We start from the raw sequence: 23,368 nt of genomic DNA, 5'->3' as shown, positions 1-23,368 counted from the left end.
AGGCCTCACGCCCCCCGCCTTAGGAGGCAAGCAAGTAACATTTCCTCCCATTTTACAGATAGGGTAACTGAGAGGTTGCACAAGGTCACTTCAGAAGAGGTTGAAAATCAAATTCAGAGCCACATTCTGTGCTGCACTAAAATTTAAGGCCCAGCGGAGAGGGCGAAGGTGACTGTAAACCACCTTTGTGCCTCCCAGATTCTAACCTGCTCTAGCAGCCTGTGTGTCCCCCCAATAAGAGAAGCCCTGGAGGATGCTCTAACTCACAGCAGCCTTACCAGGCTTCCTCCAGGCTTCTCCACCGCCCAGACTTTCCTGTGTGCAGAATAAGCCTGGAGCAGACCCCTATGGAAGGGTCAGTGTGGTTTGGATGGAATTTAAGGGGGGAGGGTGTTAGTTTGTTTGTTTTTTAAACCTAGAAGTTTACGTAGAAGAAATTATATTAAAAGAATATTACATTTGCCAAGTCAGGCACTCAAAAGTTAGGAAATGCCTGAATGAACGTTGCCCATTTGTTTTATACGGCCCCTGCCTTACTCAGGGTGCACAGTTAATGAAGCAGTGGGTTGAAAGAGGGGAAAGGATGGGTTTTGAGGGGGTTAAGATGCGGTGCTGGTATCCTGCACAGCCGGGATCTCTGCCTGGCTCTGCCACACTCTTTGTGTGTTATGTTGGGCAAGGCATATGCACAAGGAGACTGTATTAAGGCAGCATGGGCACTAAATTCAGTCACTTCCTAACTTTTGAGTGCTTAAGTCTGCAACTTTAGTACTCTTTTGTACATTAACATAACTATGTTACCAAATACAAATGAGAGCTTTAGTGCATCAGCGTATAATGACTTCTTTTAGTTACAGGAAACTATAAAATAATCAAAAGTCTGTACATTTTGGAGTATACTTGCTCTCATTTTTGGAGCTTAAGCTTTCTCTCAAGCAGTTTTGCCCAGGATGACTACTTAATCAATTTGATATGTTCTCAAAGAATAGTCCTTTAAAGTATACATTCTAAAAGCTTATATACAGGTGGGTTTTTTTTTTATTGTTGTTGTTTTTAGACATGGTGTGCAGGACAATACTTCTGGTATTGGAGACCCTTCCAGTAGAAGAGTGGATATGTATTGTCAGAAGGTGCTTATGCTGACTGAAGACAATAGCAAAAAGCAAAACACTATCATAATTAAAATTGTACTTTCATCTTGAAGAACTTTAAATTTACACACTTTTGTGTCCAACTTAACTGCTGGGAAATGCTGAAATATGTTGTGCATTTATTTGTGGTGTTGTATTGTGCATTCAACTAAAAAAACCCTCATAATCTGGCATAAGCGCCTGAAAGTTAGTCACTGATGCTCTAATATTTATAGGCGACAGTATCCTGAGTCATTATGACTGCAGGGCTGTTTCTGATACAGTGATGCCATAGTTTTGTTGTCAACAGATTTTGAAAATCTTTGTTTACACACACTGAAGCATGCGCTTTTCTATACTATACATAGAGCTGGGTTCTCCAGGGCCAACTTATAGGAAGATTAGTTGTGTTTTCAGTGAATATAGTGTTTGGGAATGGAATAAAGAGAGAATTTTCAATACAGATTTGCTGTGGAATGATGAAAAACTGGGAAATTGTTGGAGTTGATTGAACTAACCTATAAAACTCTTCTAAAACCCAACTAAATTAATATTTGTGTTGTTATTTTTAATACAGATCCCTTACCACCAGCTAAATTTGAAATTAATAAGGAAAAAACTACTTCCACAAGCTTGCAGGTCTTGTGGAGTCCATCCTCAGGAAAGGTGGACTGGTATCAGCTACAATTATCTGATCATAATAATAAAAAGATACAGAATGTCTCAATACAAGGAGGTATTTCAAGAAGAGAAGAGACCTTTTCCAATCTCACCCCTGGGAGCAAATACAATGTTATCATCACTGCAGTTGCTGGAAATAAAAGCACCCCAGCGATTCACATCAGCGGATCTACTGGTGAGACCTGTTTTACTGTAGTGCATCTCAATAAGGCTACTGAGCATTTTTACACACATTTTGAGGTTATGCATTTCAAAAAGGGTATAGATATACATTTCTCCTAGATAGCAAATTACGCATGTAATCAGTCTACATTAACCTAACAAATGGTTCGCGTTGGTTATAAATAGAAGTAAACAAAGAATTTCTAACTAATTTTAAGAGACATCTTCTAAGTATGAAGAAATGTTGACAGGTCCAATTTGGTCATCAATTTTGGTTTTGCTTTTGGCAAACCCTAAACACTCAAAATCTTTGCAAAGTTGAACAGTTCAATCTTGCTCAGATACTGAAGAAAACCATTACCTGTAAAACATATGTTTTTTATTTCATCAGTGCCATCCCCAGTGCAAAACATTCAGATCAGTGTCAAGACAGACACTATCCACGTTTCATGGTTACCTGGTTCTGGTTATGTGGATCGATACAGGCTGGTATTACTGGATAAAGAAGGACCAGTTCGTGAGATCAACTATGAGGGACGCTTACTTTCCTACACTTTTCTTGGACTTACAGCAGGACATCTGTATAATCTCACTATCATAGCTGAAGCTGCAGGACTAGAGAGCTACAACTTTAAACTTGTTAGGACAGGTATGATATCATAATAACTCATAGTAAAACGGTGAGGTTGCAATACAGTGCATTTCAAAATAATAAGTGGGATTGTTTGATCTGGCCTAAACTGAACACTAAGCTTCATAATTCTGCCCTCTGTGTGGCAGAGCTCCAGCTGACCCCAGCTGAGTGTTGTATGCCTGAATCTAGGCAGCATACAGCCCCATTCTTTCATAGCATTGTATGGGGTTTAACTTCATGAGCCTCACTGACTTTAATGATGTGAGTTGCAGAGCTTAGTGGTTTTCTGAAAAATTGGAGGTAAATATTTCAGTAGTTCCTTTTTGGGGGGTTAGAAATCCTGACTTTGAGACTCACTGAAAACTCCTGTTGACTTCACTGGGAATTATGCATATGGCATGACAGTAGATTGTGACCCACTATTTAAATCTGCATGGAATAGCATGGGCCAAAGCGGTCACTTTAGAAAAACAAAATAGGAAGAAAAGAACCTTTGTAACTTTTGATATGTTTAAGAACAACCCTAGCAGAAAACAAGGTAAGAGTTGTTGGTTTGCTTTTCTTCTGGTGAAATGTCAAAATACAAAGAGTCATATTTTGATCCCACTTGCACCGGTGTCAATCAGGAATAACTCCAGTCAAACTACAGCTTTTATTGTGCTAACACCTCTCCGGCTATCAATAACCTTGAGCAGCGCATGCCATTATCAGCCTTTACATTCAACATGCACAATCAATGAAAATAAGGGGGTGACTCATGTATTTGATCATCCAGCGATGTTACAGTAAGCAATGTTATTAGAGCCACTTTGGGTATAAATGGTCTTAAATATAGGTTTAAAAAAATCAAACTACATGCCATGCTGCTGTAGTAGGGGGGGTTGTGTGTAATAAGGGGGGTTGTATACTCTGGGTGAAATATTTTTGTTTCCTTTCTTGTTCTGTTTTTTTTAGCCCCAGCAGAAGTCTCAGATTTGATGGTGACGAGTGATGGCAGCTTGGATATATTAAAAGTTACATGGAAAAGACCTCTAGGAAACCTAGATTTCTACAATATCACTCTGTCTCATCTTGGATCCATTAAAGAAATCAAAACTTTACAGCCCCAGGTCACAGAGGCTCAGTTTGACAAGTTGATTCCAGGAAGTCTTTATCAGGTCACTGTCAGCACAATCACTGGTGAATTATTCACTGACAAGATAGCAACTGGCAGGACAGGTAAATCTTGTGCATCAGTAAGAACATTTGTAATCAAAGCCACTTTGATCTATCCCATTGAATACATTGCCATGTAGAAGATCGTGTTGGAAGATAAGAGGGTTTGGTTGCTAGGCAATATGAGGTTGCTGAGGTTTGATTGTTGGGTGTAGTGTGCCGGTGCTGGCTGGTGTTGGTGGCCTGTGATGTACAGAAGGTCAGAGTAGATTATCTAGTGGTCCCTTCTGGCCTTAAAGTCTGTGATTCTGTGAGGTAAAAATTGTTGGGCTGATCTTACAGTACTCCTTACTGTCCAGTCCGCTTACAGCAACCTTGCAGCCAGTAGTTAAAGCTACAGTGCTGACCTGTCAGAAGGAAGCGGTGGTACATGCTGTAGATAGACATCAGTAGCTGGTTGAGCCTGTAGCAAAACTATTCAGCGTCTGTACATTCAATAGCTTTTGCTCAATTTTATTATTTTGAACACCATCCAGAGAGAGAGATAAAATGGGGCTACAGTATATGTAAGTATGCATGTAAGATACTGTGAAATTATTTAAAACTATCAACAAAGTATAACGACATTGCCCCACTATGGTCATATATCTGTGGATAGAAAAAAACTCACAAGTCAGACATGTTCAAGTCTTCGGTCTCAATCACAACAGTTCTAGAGTTTGTTTATATATATTGGAACTGACTCATCAATGTTAAGATCCTAAGCATTTGATATGCTATGAAACTTGGTCGTAAGCAAGATCCTGGTTCTAGGCATAGCTCATTAAATGTAAGCCATTTTGACTGCCCACAGCACTGACTTAGGCCTTGGCTACACGCAGGACTTCCCAGCGCTGCCGCAGCAGCGTGCAGCGCTGCAGGCTCTGATTACACCTGCGCTTTACAGTGCTGTACTCGCTGCGCTCAGCGGGGGCGTTTTCACACCCCTGAGCGCAGCAAGTTGCAGCGCTGTACAGCGCCAGTGTAGCCAAGGCCTAAGGCACATGGCAGTCTTTGTGGTGTTGGGTTATTTTATTTATTTTAGTTGTATTTTTCATCTTATCTGATTGATCAAACTGAAAAGTCTGCCAAAGTTCTCCCCACCCACCCACACACTACTATTAACCATGAGTCCACGTTACTTCCATCCTACACCTCTTGGCAATTGGTAGAATTTAGATTGGAAAAGTTTTCAAGTGCGTGAAGAGTACTTGCAGGACATCCAAAAATTGTTAATAGAGTCCATCTGAGTTAAACAACTACAGAAAACAGCAGGAAAAATAACTTAAAATGCTGCACTTTTCATTCTGAAGATGCATAAGGTTTTCGCTAACCTCTGATTTAGGGTTCAAAATTTCTGATGTCAGTAACTGACAAACAGTGAGTTCTTTGTGTGGGAGAGGGTAAATTTCTCTCTCAGATGAGTACTACACCTTGTCAAAATGCACTTTGGCCCAGATTTTTAAAGGTATTTAGGCATTGCTGCGTTCAGTGTTGCAATGCATAACTGACTTAGGACCATAAATCTCATTTTCAAAAGTGATTTAAACTCTTAAGAATCTAATTCCCATTGACAGGTGAAAAATTTGGGCCTTGATGTTACTATAACTGATCAAAGCACTTCAGCAATGTCTGAGCTGTGAGCCAGGTTTCACTGCTGTTCAGTTATGTTTCCCCCCCCCAAAACACAAAATTACTCACCTGTGTCTGTATTTCAGTTCCTCAGAAAGTTTCAGAGCTGAAAGCTAGCAGTGGTGGTTGGCTGAGGTCTCTGACAGTGAGCTGGCTGCCCCCTGCTGGAGACTGGGACAGATACTACATTGTGTTGTTCAACCTCTCCACTGTGCTGCTGAACACTACATTAAAGAAAGACAGAAGAGAATATGTCATCCAGGATATAGGACTCATCCCAGGAAGACAATATGAGGTGGCAGTCATAGTGGAGAGTGGAGGCTTACAGAACACGGCTCGCTGCAAAGGCAGAACAGGTCAGCAATCTCATTATACTGATAGCATGAAACTTCAAACTTTCAAGTTGGCTATTTTTGGTAGCTAGAAAAAAATTAAAATAAGTGGTGTGTATTATACTGATTCACTAGGAAAACGCTTTCACATGAACATAGATAACTATTTTAACTCGAAACATTTGTGGTCATCTTCATAATAACTGTAAATGAAAGAGCAAATTCCTAGATTCTTATTATTCGTTTGTTTGCTTAATTTATTATTGGGCCAAATCCTGAATTCCTCATTCAGATTTTGTTCAGGAGTTCTATCCTTTTGATTAGCCACAATTTAATATTTAAAATAGTGACTCTTCTCTTTAAAAGAGATGGGACCAAATTCAGTGGTGGTGTGAAGAGTGTTATAAATTGCACATCAAATTTCAGGTGGTCAAAAAAAAGAGGTAAGTGGTAAAGCAGAGTGATTTGGACTGGTTTTGCATTCATTCAGGGATGAAAGACCTGATCTGGATCTCACACCACTTTTACACTGGGATAACTCCATTGACTTCCGGGAAGTAACTCCAGTTTTACCTTGCACATGAAAGCAGAATCAGATCCATGAGATGTAATTGAGTGATGTACACATTAAGACAGTGGGCCATCCTATGGTGTGTAAACGGCCGTATGTGAGAGTATGTGCCAGACTTTGTTCACCATAAATCTAACTCTACTGACATCAGTGGAGATAATCTGCATTTGCACTGGTATAACTGAGATCAGAATAGTCTAAGGGCATATCAGGCTGAAGAAGAGAGGAGTACCTCATTTTCAAAATACACTTATACGCATCCTATAGTGGTGTAAATGATGAAAGGGTGCCTAATTTTAAGGATGTCTCATGGGTTTAATTTAGAGTAGCCTCTTCTCTGCCCCAAGATCCACCTGCATCACAGAAGCTGTCCTTTCTCAGATAAGTGTGCTAGGTACAGGAACAAAGGGGCAGGTGGCTCACTATAAGGAAGCAGCTAAGGGCAATGAACAACACTCCAGAAGCAAGCGTCCACCAGCTCAGCAGGCTGCATGAGAATGTGATGAAAACAAAAAGCAGGTGGGTGTGAACACAGAAATAGCACAGAAAACACCAGCCTCTGCACACCACAGATGGTAGTAGCAAATATATAGATTAGTTAGTGGCCCTCTTAGGAATCAAATGTGTGCAGCTTGCATCAGAAACAGATGCGGCATTACCCATCTATCAGAACCAAGGCCTGATGCAAGGTTTCTAAGAGTTCAGTGCTGCTTTCTTTTGACTGATGCTCCTGGAGATACATCCAACATTCCTATAATGAGTGTGATACTGTCGTTCCTGCAGTGGATGTTTGTGTGTGCACTGTGTGGGCTGACTTCCCTTACTAGCTAGCTAGTATTACTGATTTGAACTAGGGCTGGTTCAGGAGTAAGGATTGCACCTCCAGTTTATGTGCTCCAACAAGCATATACAATGGGTCAATTCTACTCTGTTACATCAATGCATATCCAGATTAAGTGCGGTGAGTTTTATGGTGTTACTCTGGAGTCACACGCTGGAATAAGTCAAATCAGAATTTGGTTTATGTGTCTTAATTGACACTTGTTTCATGTGTAATAGGTAGGATTTTACTCTGTACCTGAAAATAAATGTAATTGACACACTGAGAGGGGCATGAGGGAGGGTGTAACAGGAAAAGCAATCAACAGGAGGGTGTAAGATAAGGCAGGGTGTGCCTGATTGGGTGTTTTACCTGCTACACCCTCATGTTTCACTTCCTGGGTGTATAAACTGCACTCATTTTGCACAGCCACGGTATGCCAGATCAGTGCACGTTATATTAATTTAGCATTCACCACCGTTTTCTGAACAATTTAACTCAGCAAGCCAGATTCTGATCTCACACCGATGTAAATCCAGAGTAATTAAAGTCAAAGGCATTCTGATGCTGATTTCTCTTTCTCTGGTGCAAACCTGCAGTAACTCCTTTGAAGTCAATGGATTAACACTAGTATAAATTCAGAGTAACAGAGACCAGAATCTAGCCCATAAGCTCAAATTCAGTTATGAATGCCCAGCACCTAGGGCCACACAGAGGTTTTGGGGCACCTGAGGCAAAATCTGAAGCTGAGGCCACCTCCCCCATCCTTCCAAAATAAATTACCACTAAGGAGAAAGCCCCAAGGAGGAGTGGGGGCTTGGAGAGCGAGCCTGAAGTCCACTTACCCCACAGAGGTGGCTCAGCTTCTGTCACACGGGGCTGGTCCCAACTGCCTGCTCCAGGCATTGCAACCTCACACGTGAGGTCACAGGTCACTCAGGTTTGGCCCAGCAGCTCCTCCATTCTGACGGAGGGGCTGCAAGGCCATATTTCAGCAGTAGTGCTGCAACCCTGCATGCTGGATTGCAATGCCACTCAGTTTGGGAGCCCTCTCATTGGCGCCCCACTGCGGGCTGCCCTGCCAGCACCCTCCTCCCGCGCACATCAATTTACCAATACACACTCAGGGCCAAATTCTGCTCTTATATACCACTATAAATTCAGAGTCACTCCATTAACTTCAGTAGAATTACTCCAGAAGTACAGCAGAGTAAACAGAATGTGGCCCCAGACATGTAACTGACATGACTGTTTGTCACAGCTACATTTGCCCTAATCTGTTTTCCAGTATAATTGTTTTATGTCCCTGTTTATAGCCCCTGATTCAGCTGCTTAGCATTAAGCATGTGAGTAGTCTCATTAACTTAAATAGGGCTAGTCAGATGTTAAAAATTACACCCATGCTGAATCAGGGGCTGTAATCATAATGTCTTGCTAAAGTCTGTTCCCTTAACCCTCTAGTCAGAGATCTGCTGCTACCAGACCATCACAGAGATATTTTGTGAGATTTGTGCCCCAGCCTCAGGCAAAGCCATTTCCCATTGGTAGTAAAATTTCTGTTACTCTCTTATTGCTAGCCTAGCTCCTGACAGCAGCGCGGTCAAGATGTGGCATGTGTGTCCATTGCAAAGTCCTTTGCTCATTGCTATACTCATGTTCTTCCCTTAGCTCCACAGCCTGTTCTTCAGCTCCGGGTAAAGCATGCTAATGAATCTTCGCTTAGTGTCATGTGGATGACCCCTGTTGCAGAATGGGACAGTTACGTGGTTTCACTGGGAGACAGGGATCTTACCATCATAAACAAGGCTCTTGTGAAAGAAGCTAAAGAATATACTTTCAGTGATCTGGTACCTGGACGGAAATACACAGCTACAGTCACTAGCATTAGTGGGGATTTAAGCAACTGGACTTCAGTAGAGGGAAGAACAGGTAACACCCTATCAATCCACTTCTAATCCCAACTTCTGCTAACCAGCAATAATGACCTGTTGCTTTCTTTGTACTGAATCATATTAAAGTAGTGCCCAGATATCAACACCCTTGAACTTGTGTACATTTTCTTAATAGAAATGTTACATTTCTAAATCTCTTTTGTGTCTTGCAATATATCTCAGAACATCCAGTCTCTTTTTCTGCCATTTTCCATGGCTTTCTAGGATGGATATGTAGTTCCTGATGGATACTGGTATCTGAAAAGTTTCTGTAATATCTGGTAAATGTACATAGGATGAGGATAATAAGTCCAGTTTTCAATTAATATCTTAGAGAACGTCAGCTTCCTGATTTGTTCCTCAACAGATGTACCTTTTGGGGAGGCGGGGGGTTGGGAAAGAATTGTTTGAAGGGGGACATTTCAAAGTTGGCAGACACAAAATGGAGGTGACCTTCAAAACATATTTTGAATCCTGCTGCCTTTTTTATTAAAAAAAAAACTCCATCTTTTCCTCAGGATGAGGGCTGCAACACAAGCAAAATTGAAGTGACTGTTGGGTGGTGCTTTTGTAAAAACCACAAGGCGCTATTTTTTTCGGCCTGTGTCTAAGTTTAAATCCAACCTATTTCTTTGTTTGCCTGCCTGATGCATTCTTGCCTTAAAAATGGGAATTCCTTTAGGCATAGCACAGGATAAAAACATACTGTGAGTGCAGTTAGTCTAATTGTAGGCCCATAAGACTGAGCATGTCCTTTTATAAAGCTTAATAAAATTTTATCCTTCCTTCCAAGGTGTAGAAGTCTTGACTTCAGCCTCCATTATTCCATTTTGTGATTTAAATGGCTAGGATTTAATTTCCTTCTGCATCAGGCCCCTTCTCCTAGGAAAGGGTGTAGAGTCACACTGCACTAATTGTGAATCCATGTATGTGGGCAAATCAGGCAGGAGTAATACACATTAGGCATTAAATTATAACTTGTAATGAGCAAACCTCAAAAAGGTTGGACGCTAGGTTTGGATGAGTGTCCCAGACCTCAGATTATCTGAACCTTATCTCAACTACCAGAAGCTATTTGGTTTGCTAACTGTAGCTGGGACTCTCACAGATACAGGCTTTCTCACAAGTCCTCCAGTATTTCCTACTTCCAGTCAGTCCAAAAATATCATTCATCATCATCATCATGGCAAATCCCAAAGGGATGTGACCCCCTGGCAAAAAATTTTAAATAAATTAAAGGAGATATCCTATTTCCTAGAACTGGAAGGGACCTTGAAAGGTCATTGAGTCCAGCCCCCTGCCTTCACTATCAGGACCAAGCACTGATTTTGCCCCAGATCCCTAAGTGGCCCCCTCAAGGATTGAGATTGAACTCACAACCCTGGGGTTAGCAGGTCAATGCTCAAACCACTGAGCTATCCCTCCCCACTAGCTCTGACAAGCTGCTTAATGTGGTCTGGTTGTGTATTCTCTTTATGTACACCACTGGCAGCCTCGTCATGCCATCGAAGCTTTTGATGTCCGTGTGCTCATCAGCCATGTTGCAGCAATCCTTGGTACACACATTTCAGAATTCAGGTCTTCCATTCTAATAATATCTCCATATCAAGAAAGCCGCTGAAATGGCACCTGTGCTGATGGAAGCGGTTCCTGGGCATATCCGCATTTCTGACGTTGTCCTACTACGTAATATGAAGCAGCTGACAAAGATGATGAGAACTGAAATGTCAATCTAGTGTTTCTCAGCCTTCCTCAGTGCCCACATTTCACTTCCATACAATAGAGTTTGATTTTGTAGATCGTCACAAGCCTGATGGACTCACAACATCCCTACAGAAGGCACTGAAGAGCTTGAAACATGGCAACAGCTGCTGCTATATGACTATCCACATCTTTTCAGCATCCCCCAGCACTGTCTGTGATGGCTACCCAAATATTTGACAGTTGCCACCTGCTCGATGTCCCATCTGGACAGGTTAACACTGAGCTGGTTGTAATCTGGAGTTGGAGGCCACTTGATGGTCATGGCCAGAGATTTAGTTTTATCTGGATTAATAACCAGACCATGTGTGCTGCTTCTTGCGTGACCAGACCGCCCACCAGCTGCAACAATTCGCCAAACTGAGCCAACACAACAATGTTGTTGGTGTATTCAGGATCTCGAAGCAGAATATGGTGTACAGCTCAACGCCACCGACAGCTGCCTCTTCAAGCTTATCCATCAACCAATCAGTGCAGATATGGAACAATGATGGTGACAGAACTCAGCCATGCCAGAACTTCCCTGGTAATAGGAAACCATGCCATCTGTCACCGACGCAAACATAGCTTTCCATGCCACTATAGCGCTCCCCTGTCAATAGCACTATCTTCCCAGGGAGGCTGAGGTGCCTCATCAAAACCCCCAAACGTGCCCAAGGCCCTGAATCAAAGGCCTCATGGAAGTCTATGAAAAGTGCTGCACACAGTTTATTAAATTCAGCCATCTTCTCAAAAGCTGAAATATCACTAGAAGAGTCTTTCGCACAAAAATCGGGCAGAGCCATTGCAGAGCACAGATGGGCCTGAGAGGTGAAGTTCAGATTCAGATCCAGACTTTCCCATAGTTCAAGCCTGTCTGGACTCAATATTTTGATTCAGACCACTGTATAATCTGACCTAATCTGATCTGTTTTATCAATATGCCTAGTCATATTTATGATGACCAATGCCATAGTATATAGGCTCTGAGCTAGATATAAAGCAAAATGTGTAGTTTGGATCTGAATTTTCCAAAGCTAAATGGTTTTTAGGTTGTGGAAGATTGAGTCTGACTGAACACTAATGTGAAAGCATTCAAAAAGGAGTAACTTTATTTCCATGCTTTAATCAAACTTGGTCAAACCTTAAAAAGGGGTTCATTGGGTTTTTGTTAACGTTTGGGCTAAATGTTCAGCAGCCTTTTTCTATTGTCTGAACAAGTTCACCCACCCCTATTTATTTTAAAGGTGACATTTTGCTACCCCTCAATCCATCATTAGATGTTAGAAAAGTCAGTGCTCTGAAATTCTTCCGAAGGAAAAGAAATTCAAGAGAGACTAGAAAGATTATATGTCCCAGTAACTCAGAAAATTAAAGTGGTGAAAGGTGTTGCCTTAGTTAGTTCTTGTGCGTTCATGGAATTGGTTTAACACTGGCTAGGAATGGGATGATCTCTGTGCACGTTCAGTAGTCCTCACAAACACAAATGACTTCTAAGTTATTTATTTTTATCTGAATGACATTTATAAAATGAGATCCTTTCCAGCCCTCCTCTCTTGATTCATTTTGGGCTGACTGAGGAAAGCAAAGCCTGGGAGACCTTTCTGGATAGCGCTAAAACCAGGAAGCCTTTATGGTTTCCCACAAACCACAGTCCATCAGACAGGAAGCAGGTCTGGGAGTCCACCGTTAGTTTATTTTTAGTCCTGTTGAGTCTGCTTTTTTGATGCACTTCCTCAGTGTGACTAAACTCTGTTTGTTTGGGAGATTTGTTTGTTTCTGTTTACTTATACTGTGACATTCTCCTATTATAGTGCCAGCTCAGGTGACTAGCCTGCATGTGACAAACCAGGGGGCAACCAACAGTTTGTTCACCAACTGGACGAGGGCGCTGGGAGATGTAGAGTCGTATCAAGTGCTGCTGATTCACGAAAATGTTGTCATTAAAAATGAGAGTGTTTCCAGTGAGACCAGTAGATACCATTTCCATTCCCTGAAAGCCGGAGGACTCTATTCCGTGGTCGTTACCACAGTTAGTGGAGGGATATTGTCCAGACAGACGATTGCAGAAGGGAGGACAGGTAAGGAAGTGGAAGGAAGTGTTCCACCATATCTGTGTAAACTCCTCCCACAAGCTGAACTCATTTGGAAGGATGGTCTCGGTTAAATCAGTGGACTAAGATTTGGAATATCTGGGTTCTGTGCCAGATTCCCATGCATGGCCTTGCACAGGTCATGCCTCCGTTCCCTAACCTCACAGGGCTGTTGTGAGCAAAAAATGTTTGTTGGTTATTAGGTACTCCAGTGATGGGAGCCATAGAATTCTGAATCTTTCATGAGCAATAAAGAACAACAGCAGTTTCTTGGATATTGAGCTGTGTGGGAAAAAATTGTACCATTTTTTGTGAATTTGGCAAAACCCAAACATTCTGTGATTTGACCAAAATGTTTTTCATGAAAACAACTATTGATATTTTCAGGTAAAATCGTGGAAAAACTAACAAGTGAGAAAATAGCACTGAAAAGTTGGGAAGCTGAAAAAGTTTCTTAATGTTTCCTAATTAATAGTGACCATGGCAGAAAATGGGTCAGATCCTCCCCTGGTGTAAATCAGCTTAACTGCAGTGGACTTCAATGGAGTTATGCCAATTTGTGCCAGTAAGGATCTGTCGTAATGATGTTATTTAACTCCAGAATAGTTCTGATCATTACCTAAAATGTCACCAGTTCTGGCAGGGTCAAACCCACCGGCACATCTTGCATCACTGAAAAGAACCAGATCAATTTTGTACCTATTTTTGGCCACTAGGGGGTAGAAAACTCTTGATAATTAGAAATAAATCTTTGCATTGGTCTCAAAATGATAAAGGGATTTGTGGTTATTTTTATTGGTGAGGAATAGTACTTTGGGAGGATAGCTAACACTCTAGGATATTAGACGTGCCATCAGAGCCTTGACCTCACCACCATAGACAATAACTTCACTGTCTTTGCTCAGAAACTCAGATGTTTGCTACTTACTTGGGGTGCAAGGCTTCCTAATACTAAATAAGACTCCTCACCTTTTTTGTTTTGCTTGGTCACATTCCACACATTCCTGCTGCCTTTAACAATCGGAATAAGCTATTTAAAACTGCTCTGCTGCTTTTTCCTTTTGTTGCGCAGTTCCTTCCAGTGTGAGCGGAGTAACGGTGAATAATTCGGGACGGAGCGACTACCTCAGTGTTTCCTGGCTGCCAGCTACCGGAGATGTGGATAGTTATTTGGTAACACTCTCTCATGACAGCCAGACGGTTCAGATTCTAACCATTTCCAAAGCCCTCAGTGAATGTTCTTTCAGCAGCCTGGTTGCCGGCAGGCTCTACAATGTGATGATAACCACAAAGAGTGGGAAGTATGAAAATCATTCCTTCAGCCAGGAACGAACAGGTAAAGGGGACAGAAAGAAAAGGGGCTCTGTGTGGATTCAGTCACACACATCTCCCATGTTCAGTCCTTTGCGATGATCTGTGCTTGCAGTAATGGCTAACCAAAACAGGAGTTGGATTGGAAGGTCAAGTTCTAAAACTACAGTGCTTAAGATTTAGGGCTTGCTTTTCATTTATGACTGTAGGGCTACTTTACGCCACACTGACAATGTAAAGTGGCCTTAGCATAAATGAGAATCAGACCCCCTGATCTTCCTCACATTGCAGTCAGTGACAAAACCTCAATTAACTTCAATGCAAAGAGGATCTGGCCCAAAGCCTCACTGTATCATAACCAAAGGAGGATTGGGAGTAAAAAATGTGAGTGCATAGGAAGGCCATCCTTAGCTAAAATAATTTGTTCTCTTCACCAGGACAGTAATTTTGACCCCAAAGTAAGTGAGGCGATAAGAAGCTTTTTCTTCTGTGAAAGGGCAAAATCTAGTCAAAATTTGGCAGCCCTCATGGTGAGCTGAGATCAAATGACAGTTTTGACTCAAGCACTTTGTTCCCCAGACCCTGTAAGTTGGCCCTTCATGTACTGTCCTGTATGGTAGTGGTCCAAAAAGGCTAATAAAATGTTCAGATACAAATAGAATGGAATGAAAAGTGATACTGGAAATAATATAATGCCATAATATAAGTGAACTCCCACCTTTATTTCTGGACATGCTATCTCATAAAGGATATAACAGGAATAGAGGGGAGCCAGAGATGGGTGATAAAAATGATTTGAGGTATGGAAAAACTTCCATCTGAAGAGAAATTTAAAATATGAGGACTGTTTATCTGAGAGAGCAGAGGAATAAGCGGGGGGACAAGATAGAGATATGCAATATAACCCCCTTTCTCTTAATAGAACAACAAGGGGACAGTCAGTGAAATAGAAAGGTAGCAAATTTAGCACTAATAAAAGGAAATATTCTTTCATACACTGCAGATTAGCCTATGAAACTCATTGCTATATGATAGCATTAAAGCAAAGAGTGTAGCAGGATTCCAAAAAGGATTGGACTTGTATGTGGATAACAAGAACAGCCAGAGTTACAATAGCAAGAATTCAAACAAACAAACAAACAAACCCCACTGTTAAGGGATCAGCCCTCATGTTTCACAGTATAAGCCAAGCCCTAATTAATGGGAGTTAGGAAGAAATGTTCCCAGTGGGCAGGCTATTCAATAACTGCTGGCTGCAAGGGATTTTGCACTTCTCTCTGAAGTATCTGATACTTGACCACTGAGCTAATCTGGTATGGCAGTGCCTGTGCTCTGTTACTTTTCTCGGGATATTCTGTGTGACGCATTTATTGTTTCAGAATCCCTAATTCTTTGCCTGTGTTTTCCCCCCCTACCCGCCTCTCACCCCCGCAGTACCTTCAAGCGTGCAGGGACTTACTGTCAGCAATTCAGCAAGAAGTGACTATTTAAAGGTGTCCTGGTTGCATGCCACTGGAGATTTTGATAATTATAAAGTGATCATCAAGAACAACAATGACTTCAACCAAACAAAAAGAGTCCCCAAGGATGAAAATGAATGTGTGTTCACTAAACTGGTCCCAGGGAGGCAATACAGTGTCACTGTTAGCACACAGAGTGGAAAATATGAGACTAGTAAAAGGATCAATGGCAGAACAAGTAAGTAAATACCATGGAGAATATCCTGAGAGAGTTCTGATTGGAGTGAGGGCATTTTTATTTACAGTACACAGGTAAAAAGGTAATCTTGTTTTACCATCTGCTGCTGATAGCTTGGCTCTTCAAACTTGTCTTGCTTTAAAGACCAAAGGAGGCAACTAGGTTACAGTGGATGTCTAATTAAAGACATGGAGAAAATTAAAAAAAAACATATGTTTGTTTAGGGTTGTAAATTCTGAGATAAAATATAGCATATTTAAAATCGAAGTTGTATGGTTTTGCCATGTCAACCCGTTATTTATGTTTAAAAAGCAATGACAACACACATAGAATCTCCCTCTTTCAAAAGGGTTTTTCATGTGACAGACTGGAGGTGCAGAAAGAGAGTTATCCATGCTTTTATTCATTTATTTGTTATTTTATTTTTCGTATTGTGGTAGCTCCTAGAAGCCCTAGTCATGGACCGACCATTGTGCTAGGCTCTGTACAAACACAGAACAAAAAGATGGTTCCATTAGTTTCAATAATATTTTGCATGCTAAGGTTTACATCACAAGAGGTATTTCAAGTCATGTTCCTTGGCAATCGTCAGAATAATGACCACCCGAAGAGTTTATCTGCTATTCTTTTCTATTGTGTTTTCAGTGCCGGAGTCAGTGAAGGAATTGACTCTTAGTAACAGAAGCACTGAAGACCTGCAAGTTACCTGGTCAAAGGCTGAAGGGGATGTCGATAAGTATGAGATTCAGCTACTTTTCAATGATATGAAGGTCTTTCCACCCATTTTCCTTGGAAACACCATTGAGGAGTATTGGTTCACAGCTTTAACCCCAGGGCGCCTGTACAAAATTCTTGTCTTGACAATCAGTGGAGACACACAACGTGCCACTTTCATAGAAGGACTGACAGGTAAGAGAAAACAGCTTTTAAAACACTGTTCTGCCACTTGTTTGCTTTTGTGACCTTGGTGAAATCACTTAACATCTCAATCAGCTCCCCAATTTACCCATCTGTAAAATAAGTATATTATTACATAACTACAAGCAGGTTTTGTGATGTTTAATGCATTAACATCTGTAAAGAATGTTGACATTCTCAGAAGAAAGATCCTTGTGTAATATTATATGCAGAATATAAAGCTAACTAGACAAAGCAACTCCAACAGTATTCTTTTATTTTCTTTATTGTCTCTGGAAAGATATATCATTCTTCTTATGAATAAAGAGAAAGAGAGAGGTACGGTGTTGTACATTGCTAGGGCACAATCCTGCAAATACTTACACACATCTGCAGCTTCACTCACACAAGTAGTGGAACTACTCACAGGAGTAAAGTTACACATACATGTATGTATTTGCAAAATTAGGCCCCTCATAAGTACAATAGTCTCTTTTCCTTTTGTACTCATTCCTGATGTAGACTTCAGAATTCCATTTGCTGCAGCTACAGACATACCAGTATTTGAAATATTTGAATGGAATTGAAATTTCTAAGGTGGGGTTTCCGTCTTTCTGTTTTTTTCCCCCCAGCTCCAAGTGCTGTCAAAAACATTCACGTTTCAGCCAATGGGATGACAAACAGCCTGAAAGTGAACTGGACTCCTGGAGGAGGAGATGTTGATTCCTACACAGTGACACTATTCCATCAAAACTATCAGCTTGATTCCCAGACTGTCTCCAAGCTTGTCTACGAGCATACCTTCAGCAAGTTAGAAGCAGGGGAGCAGTACCGGGTTGTGGTACAGTCTAACAGCGGCACCCTGCACAACAGTTTAACAGCTCTCGGACGTACAAGTATGTTTCTTCATGGAAAAAGGGCAAAAAGTGTCATACGTTCCCATCAGATTAGTACTATTTTATAACAGTAATTTATTATTTGTCTATATGGTGTCCCACAGTGTCTGGAGAGACTCGGAGGTGTAAGGAGATGGGTCTCTGTCACAAGGCTTGAAGGCTTGATCCTGCAAACCTACATGGTAGTAATTTCGCTAGTGTGAATAGTCACATTAGTGTCAATGGGACTTCTCATGTGAGCAACTTTACTTGAGTAAATGTTTGTGAGACTGGGCCCTCTGGTCCAAACTCTGCCATGGGATCTGCTAATGCAGCCTCTTATGCCTGCCTGGAATCCCAGAGGAGCCAGTGGGACTCCACACAGACATAAGGTGTGTGTGTGTTAGCAGAGCCCACTGCATAATCAAGGCCTCCGAGACAATATATAGACTCTGTATAGGGTAGGGAAGAGATGCAACTCAATATCATGATTTAAATCCTCTTCCTCTTTTGTGTGTGCATGTGTTTTGCTTAGGGATTGGGCTTTTAGGGGGAGTAGCCCTTGGCTGAGATCTTGTCTGTCTTGCCTATTATTTTGACAGTTTTGTTGCTTCTTTGCATTTTAATACTTGTTTATGTTCCTTTGAAACCTGTGATGATTTTTCAGCTATTTACACACAAACACACGCGCACGCACACACACACACATACCCTCTTTGTAGTTTAAAGCTAAATAAATTCTCTCTCTTCCTGGTCATTCAATTTTTTTTTAAATAACCCTCCCCTGACCACCCCTTTCTCTGCTGTCCCAAGTGCCATGACTCTCTGGAAACCACCCCCCTACACCTCCTCTTTCCATCGCTACCCCTACCCCACCTTGGTCTTGGTGTGCTTTAGCTACTTTACACACTGAAGAAAAAGGAATGTAACCTGAGGCCAAGGGATGAGTTCTAAGTGTCTCAGCCATGAACAATGACAGCTATAACAAGAGGGTGAGAATACAATACTGGAGAGTAGGCAGCCTAGTCACTACTTGGGCCCCAGCTTTCATATTATCTTATATTATTTCTTAGATATGACTATATAAACAAGTATGCAACTTCTGTTAGAACAACATTGAATAGCCGTGGGCTGGAGTCTGCTTTGTGAATTTATGCTCCGTGAAGCAGAGAATGGGGGAGGGGAGGAGTCTCCAGGGTATTGATTACTGTTCTCCAATTCATTCCCAAGGGGCTGTCTGCCAGCTGCGGGTAGCCAGAGCACAACACACCCCCTACATCTCCCTTCCACCCTCCAGCCACCAGAGCTGTGGGGAGTTTGTCCTAGAGCTGGCTCTTTGCCTGCTGGGGTCTCTCCCATGCTGAGGAAATTCAAAGTTGGGGACATGCAGATGATTTCCATTCTCTTTGCACTGCTGGAGAGAAAAGAGTGGGGCAGAGAAACTTCCCCCTTGTGTTCAAACTTTAAATCAGTCTCTCCTGGTTTCAAGGGGAGCTTGTGGAGAGAAGGCTACATTGTATTTCACAAAACTATAAAACTGTATCATTTAATGGGTTAGCCAGCCTTCCATCATTGCATTCCATACTCTATACTCTCCCCAAATGTATTTATTTTAATTTTTTTAATTAATGTATGTAATTTTATATAGGGCAGACACAATGAACAGAGATGTGCATAACAGGCAACTTTTCTAATGATGTTGGAGTGTTGTACACAAACTATGAAAGCGAGATGTGCAGCCAAAATGTTCAGAAATCAGGACCACAACAGCTCACGTTCCATCTAGTCTCCCATGTGCTGTCCTTCCAGTTTAACTTCCAGTGTTTACAGAATTTCAAAAAAGGCCTGTACCTCCTTGAGTACAAGTGTCCCCAATCAGATTGCCAGCTGTCTTTTCAGCTCAGTTTAGTCCATTTTATGAAGTAGAGTTTAATAGGAATTATTTCAATTCACCACTATTGGTAGAACAAAAAAATCAGTGTCTTTCAAAATCCGTTTAATCTAATCTACAAGTTCTAAAGTGCCTTAACCATAATCATATAATTATTGCATGGTACTTGGTGCAGAGTTAAGGTTGTTTGGGTGCCCTACTGATGCATTTCCATAGATAAACATTCATACTTTTTTTTTTTTTTTTTTAAGTTTAACCTTCACTCTGAATTTCCTGAATGTATAATGTTTGGTTTGGAGATAATTACAAGATCCCTGTAATACATCTTACCCTAAATTACTGATGGGTTTTCTTAAGCTTAACTCCATCTGAAAGTAGTTTTTGTGTAGGAATTGTGTGTGTGCGCGCGTGCATATACATACTGTGACAAAGTTCCTCCTCTATCTTGGTGGGTCCTGCGCTTATTAGCGGATTTTCTTGCCTCAGAGATTCACCATGTGGGTTGGGGAACAGCCCAGAGATCTTCCCCTCTGGGAGAACCCACAGTCCAGGTCAATTGGGAGGTTTGGGGGGAACCCGGGCCCGCCCTCTACTCCGGGTTCCAGCCCAGGGCCCTGTGGACTGCAGCTGTCTATAGTGCCTCCTGTAACAGCTGCATGACAGCTACAACTCCCTGGGCTACTTCCCCATGGCCTCCTCCAAACACCTTCCTTATTCTCACCACAGGACCTTCCTCCTGGTGTCTGATAACGCTTGTGCTCCTCAGTCCTCCAGCAGCACACCCTCTCAGCTCCTTGCGCCTCTTGCTCCCAGCTCCTCACACTCGCCCCACAAACTGAAGTGAGCTCCTTTTTAAAACCCAGGTGCCCTGATTAGCCTGCCTTAATTGATTCTAGAAGCTTCTTCTTAATTGGCTCCAGGTGTCCTAATTAGCCTGCCTGCCTTAACTGGTTCTAGCAGGTTCCTAATTACTCTAGTGGAGCCCCTGCTCTGGTCACTCAGGGAACAGAAAACTACTCATCCAGTGACCAGTATATTTGCCCTCTACCAGACTCCTGTACCCCACTGGTCTGGGTCTGTCACAATACATACACCACATGCATCTGTATGTGCCGACATACATAAATATTTTTCATAGTTAATTAAGATAATCCACAAACACATATGAAGTGATACAAAATTAACCTCACAATCTCTTTAATTGTTCCCAGTTCCTGCCTCTGTCCAGGGATTATTTGCAGATCATGCCTACAGCAGTCATTCCTTGTTAGTGACCTGGCACAGTGCTCCTGGAGTGGCTGAGAGATATGACATCCTGCTCTTGACTGAGCAAGGTATCCTTCTGAGCAATAAATCAGAGCCAGCAACTGCTAAACAGCACAAATTTGAAGATTTAATACCAGGCAAGAAGTATAAAGTGCAAATGTTGACAGTCAGCGGTGGGCAATTCAGCAGACGAGCAGAAACCGAAGGCCGAACAGGTAGTTAGAACATTTCAGCCTTATTTACAGTATCTGCAGCAGGGCCGGCTCCAGGGTTTTTGCCGCCCCAAGCGGCAAAAAAAACCCAACAAACAAAAAAACAAACGCGATCGCCATCTGCGGCCGCAATTCGGCGGGAGGTCCTTCGCTCCCAGCGGGAGTGAGGGGCCGTCCGCCGAATTGCCGCCGAATAGCTGGATGTGCCGCCCCTCTCCAGAGTGGCCGCCCCAAGCACCTGGTTGGCAAGCTGGTGCCTGGAGCCGGCCCTGATCTGCAGTAAGATATGGTATGAATATAATGATTCATCCAAATATCTAGTTATCCAAAAAGCTCCAATAGGAACCAGTCTCCTGGTATCAATGCATCGTTTTTCTGACATATGTTTAATGTAAAAAATTGAAAATTGCTTACAAAGTGGTATGGCTTTTCCAGGTTGTAGTGCATTGTATATTGAAGCAGAGAGTTGAGGAGTGTTGCTATTGTTAAGGATCTCTCAGCATATCCATTATATAGCCATGTTAACTCTTTCTATTGTCTATCCTTAAATTCACTTGGCTTATATAGGATCCTAGCGCCAAGTTGAATACAAATATACTGCAGGTGTCGCCAACCTTTTCTCAGGCAAAACTTCACATTGATGTTAAAGGGAAGTTTTGTGTGAGTCTAGACTGGAGGATTGAGCCTGTTGGGTATCACACATATTACATATGTGTTGCTAAATGGCATCTATAACTTACAAAAGTTTTCATCTTGTTTCTGGACGTCATTGTTTTTGTGCGTTTACGTTATGTGAATGTAGTTCTCAGTGGCTTAACAGAAACTTCTTCTAGTCATAAGCGTCATTTTACTGAGATTTAGCTCAGTTACTAGTAACTCTGACATTTTCTCCGATATTTATCCCTGTTTCCAGTCCCATCCGCTGTCACAAATCTGAAGGTCACAGAAAACACCAATGGACGCCTATCATTCAGCTGGACTACCTCCCAGGGAGAACTGGACTCCTATAATATCTTTCTGTACAATCCAGACAAATCCCTCCAGGGCAGAATTGCAGGGGACCAGAACCTCCAGCAGTGTTCTTTCCAGAACTTGCGGCAAGGCAGGATGTATAAAATGGTGATTGTTACCCACAGTGGAGAGCTCACAAATGAGTCATCTGTATTTGGAAGAACAGGTAGGAGCAGGATAATCCATCCCCAATGAAATCTTCCTTAAGGACATCGGTGAGCTACTCTAATAGCCAAAAGCTGGTACTAGAGTCTAGTAAAGCTGCTAGAAGTATCCAAACTGTCTTGATACAGCAAAGGCATTACCTAAAAGGAAGCTAAATTCTAAATTATGTGACCACTGTTTTCAGATAATAAATATATAAATATTGCCCTAATATATTATCTGCAGCCCAGTGGTACTAGGTGTCCCAATCAAGGGCAGGAGCCCCATTGTGCTAGGCGCTATACAGTAGAGGGCTAATAAAAAGACAGCCCTCTGCCCCAAAGAGCTTACAACACTGGTTTATGATAAGATGCAACAAGAGGGCAAAACAAATGGGGAAGAGGGAAGACAAGATAGCTAACAGTGAAATGAAAAAGTTATTCATGGTCAGCACTAGTTTCAGCTTACCATTTGTCTCCACACTGCCAGATGGCAGGGTGTTGTAGGCATTTGTAAGAGCTATGTTGCTCCCGCAAAACCTCCTCTAATCTCCCACTACTCCCCCCGCCCCCCGACACACACACACTGAAATTCCCAAAATTTGTTTCCTGTTTTTTGGCCACCTGTGCTATGTATCTAGATCTTTATATGGCCACTATCACAGCACTACCGTAGCACTATTCTTCCCCAAAACATTCAGCATGTAGTAACTGTGTACCCTCTTTTTCAGTTCCAGCCCCAGTTATTAATCTCAACGGCTCCAACAGAAACATGACGGACAGTCTGTTGTTCACCTGGGGACCGGCATCAGGAGATGTAGATTATTATGAACTGAATCTTTATAACCCAAATGGCACACAGAAGGAAACAAGGAATGGGAAAGACCTGAGAGAGTGGCATTTCCTGGGCCTAGTTCCTGGCAGAAAGTACACCCTGGTTGTAGTGACCCACAGTGGTGACCTGACCAATACAGCAAAGACTGAGGGAAGAACAGGTAAAGAACTGCAGTGGCTTTTCGCCCCCAACTGTCAGAATTTACAGCAGTTCATTGGTATGTGATGGATTTATTCTGAGATAAGATTTTTATTGCATGAATTATTAAAGGCATAGAAAAGTACAAGTAAGACAATCATAAACGGTATT

The 23,368-nt window shown here is 41.9% G+C and overlaps 1 protein-coding gene across 2 annotated transcripts in view; it reads left to right on the top strand.

Moving 5' to 3' along the window:
• PTPRB (protein tyrosine phosphatase receptor type B) overlaps positions 1 to 23,368 on the top strand; it is an 87,081-nt gene that overhangs the window by 33,621 nt on the left and 30,092 nt on the right. For both annotated transcript variants that reach the window (XM_026648800.1, XM_026648801.1), the window contains 13 exons: positions 1,708 to 1,986; positions 2,365 to 2,622; positions 3,562 to 3,825; positions 5,520 to 5,789; positions 8,825 to 9,085; positions 12,642 to 12,908; positions 13,993 to 14,256; positions 15,666 to 15,929; positions 16,575 to 16,838; positions 17,459 to 17,722; positions 20,804 to 21,073; positions 21,984 to 22,247; positions 22,956 to 23,219. In XM_026648800.1, coding sequence (XP_026504585.1) covers positions 1,708 to 1,986; positions 2,365 to 2,622; positions 3,562 to 3,825; positions 5,520 to 5,789; positions 8,825 to 9,085; positions 12,642 to 12,908; positions 13,993 to 14,256; positions 15,666 to 15,929; positions 16,575 to 16,838; positions 17,459 to 17,722; positions 20,804 to 21,073; positions 21,984 to 22,247; positions 22,956 to 23,219 — 3,453 coding nt within the window. The remainder of the gene's footprint in view (positions 1 to 1,707; positions 1,987 to 2,364; positions 2,623 to 3,561; positions 3,826 to 5,519; positions 5,790 to 8,824; positions 9,086 to 12,641; positions 12,909 to 13,992; positions 14,257 to 15,665; positions 15,930 to 16,574; positions 16,839 to 17,458; positions 17,723 to 20,803; positions 21,074 to 21,983; positions 22,248 to 22,955; positions 23,220 to 23,368) is intronic.

Source organism: Terrapene carolina, unplaced genomic scaffold (assembly GCF_002925995.2).
Source record: "Terrapene carolina triunguis isolate 2854851 unplaced genomic scaffold, T_m_triunguis-2.0 Scaffold68, whole genome shotgun sequence".
Classification (NCBI taxonomy): domain Eukaryota; kingdom Metazoa; phylum Chordata; order Testudines; family Emydidae; genus Terrapene; species Terrapene triunguis.
Note: the sequence above shows the minus strand (reverse complement) of the source record. Positions and strands in the feature narration are given on the sequence as shown.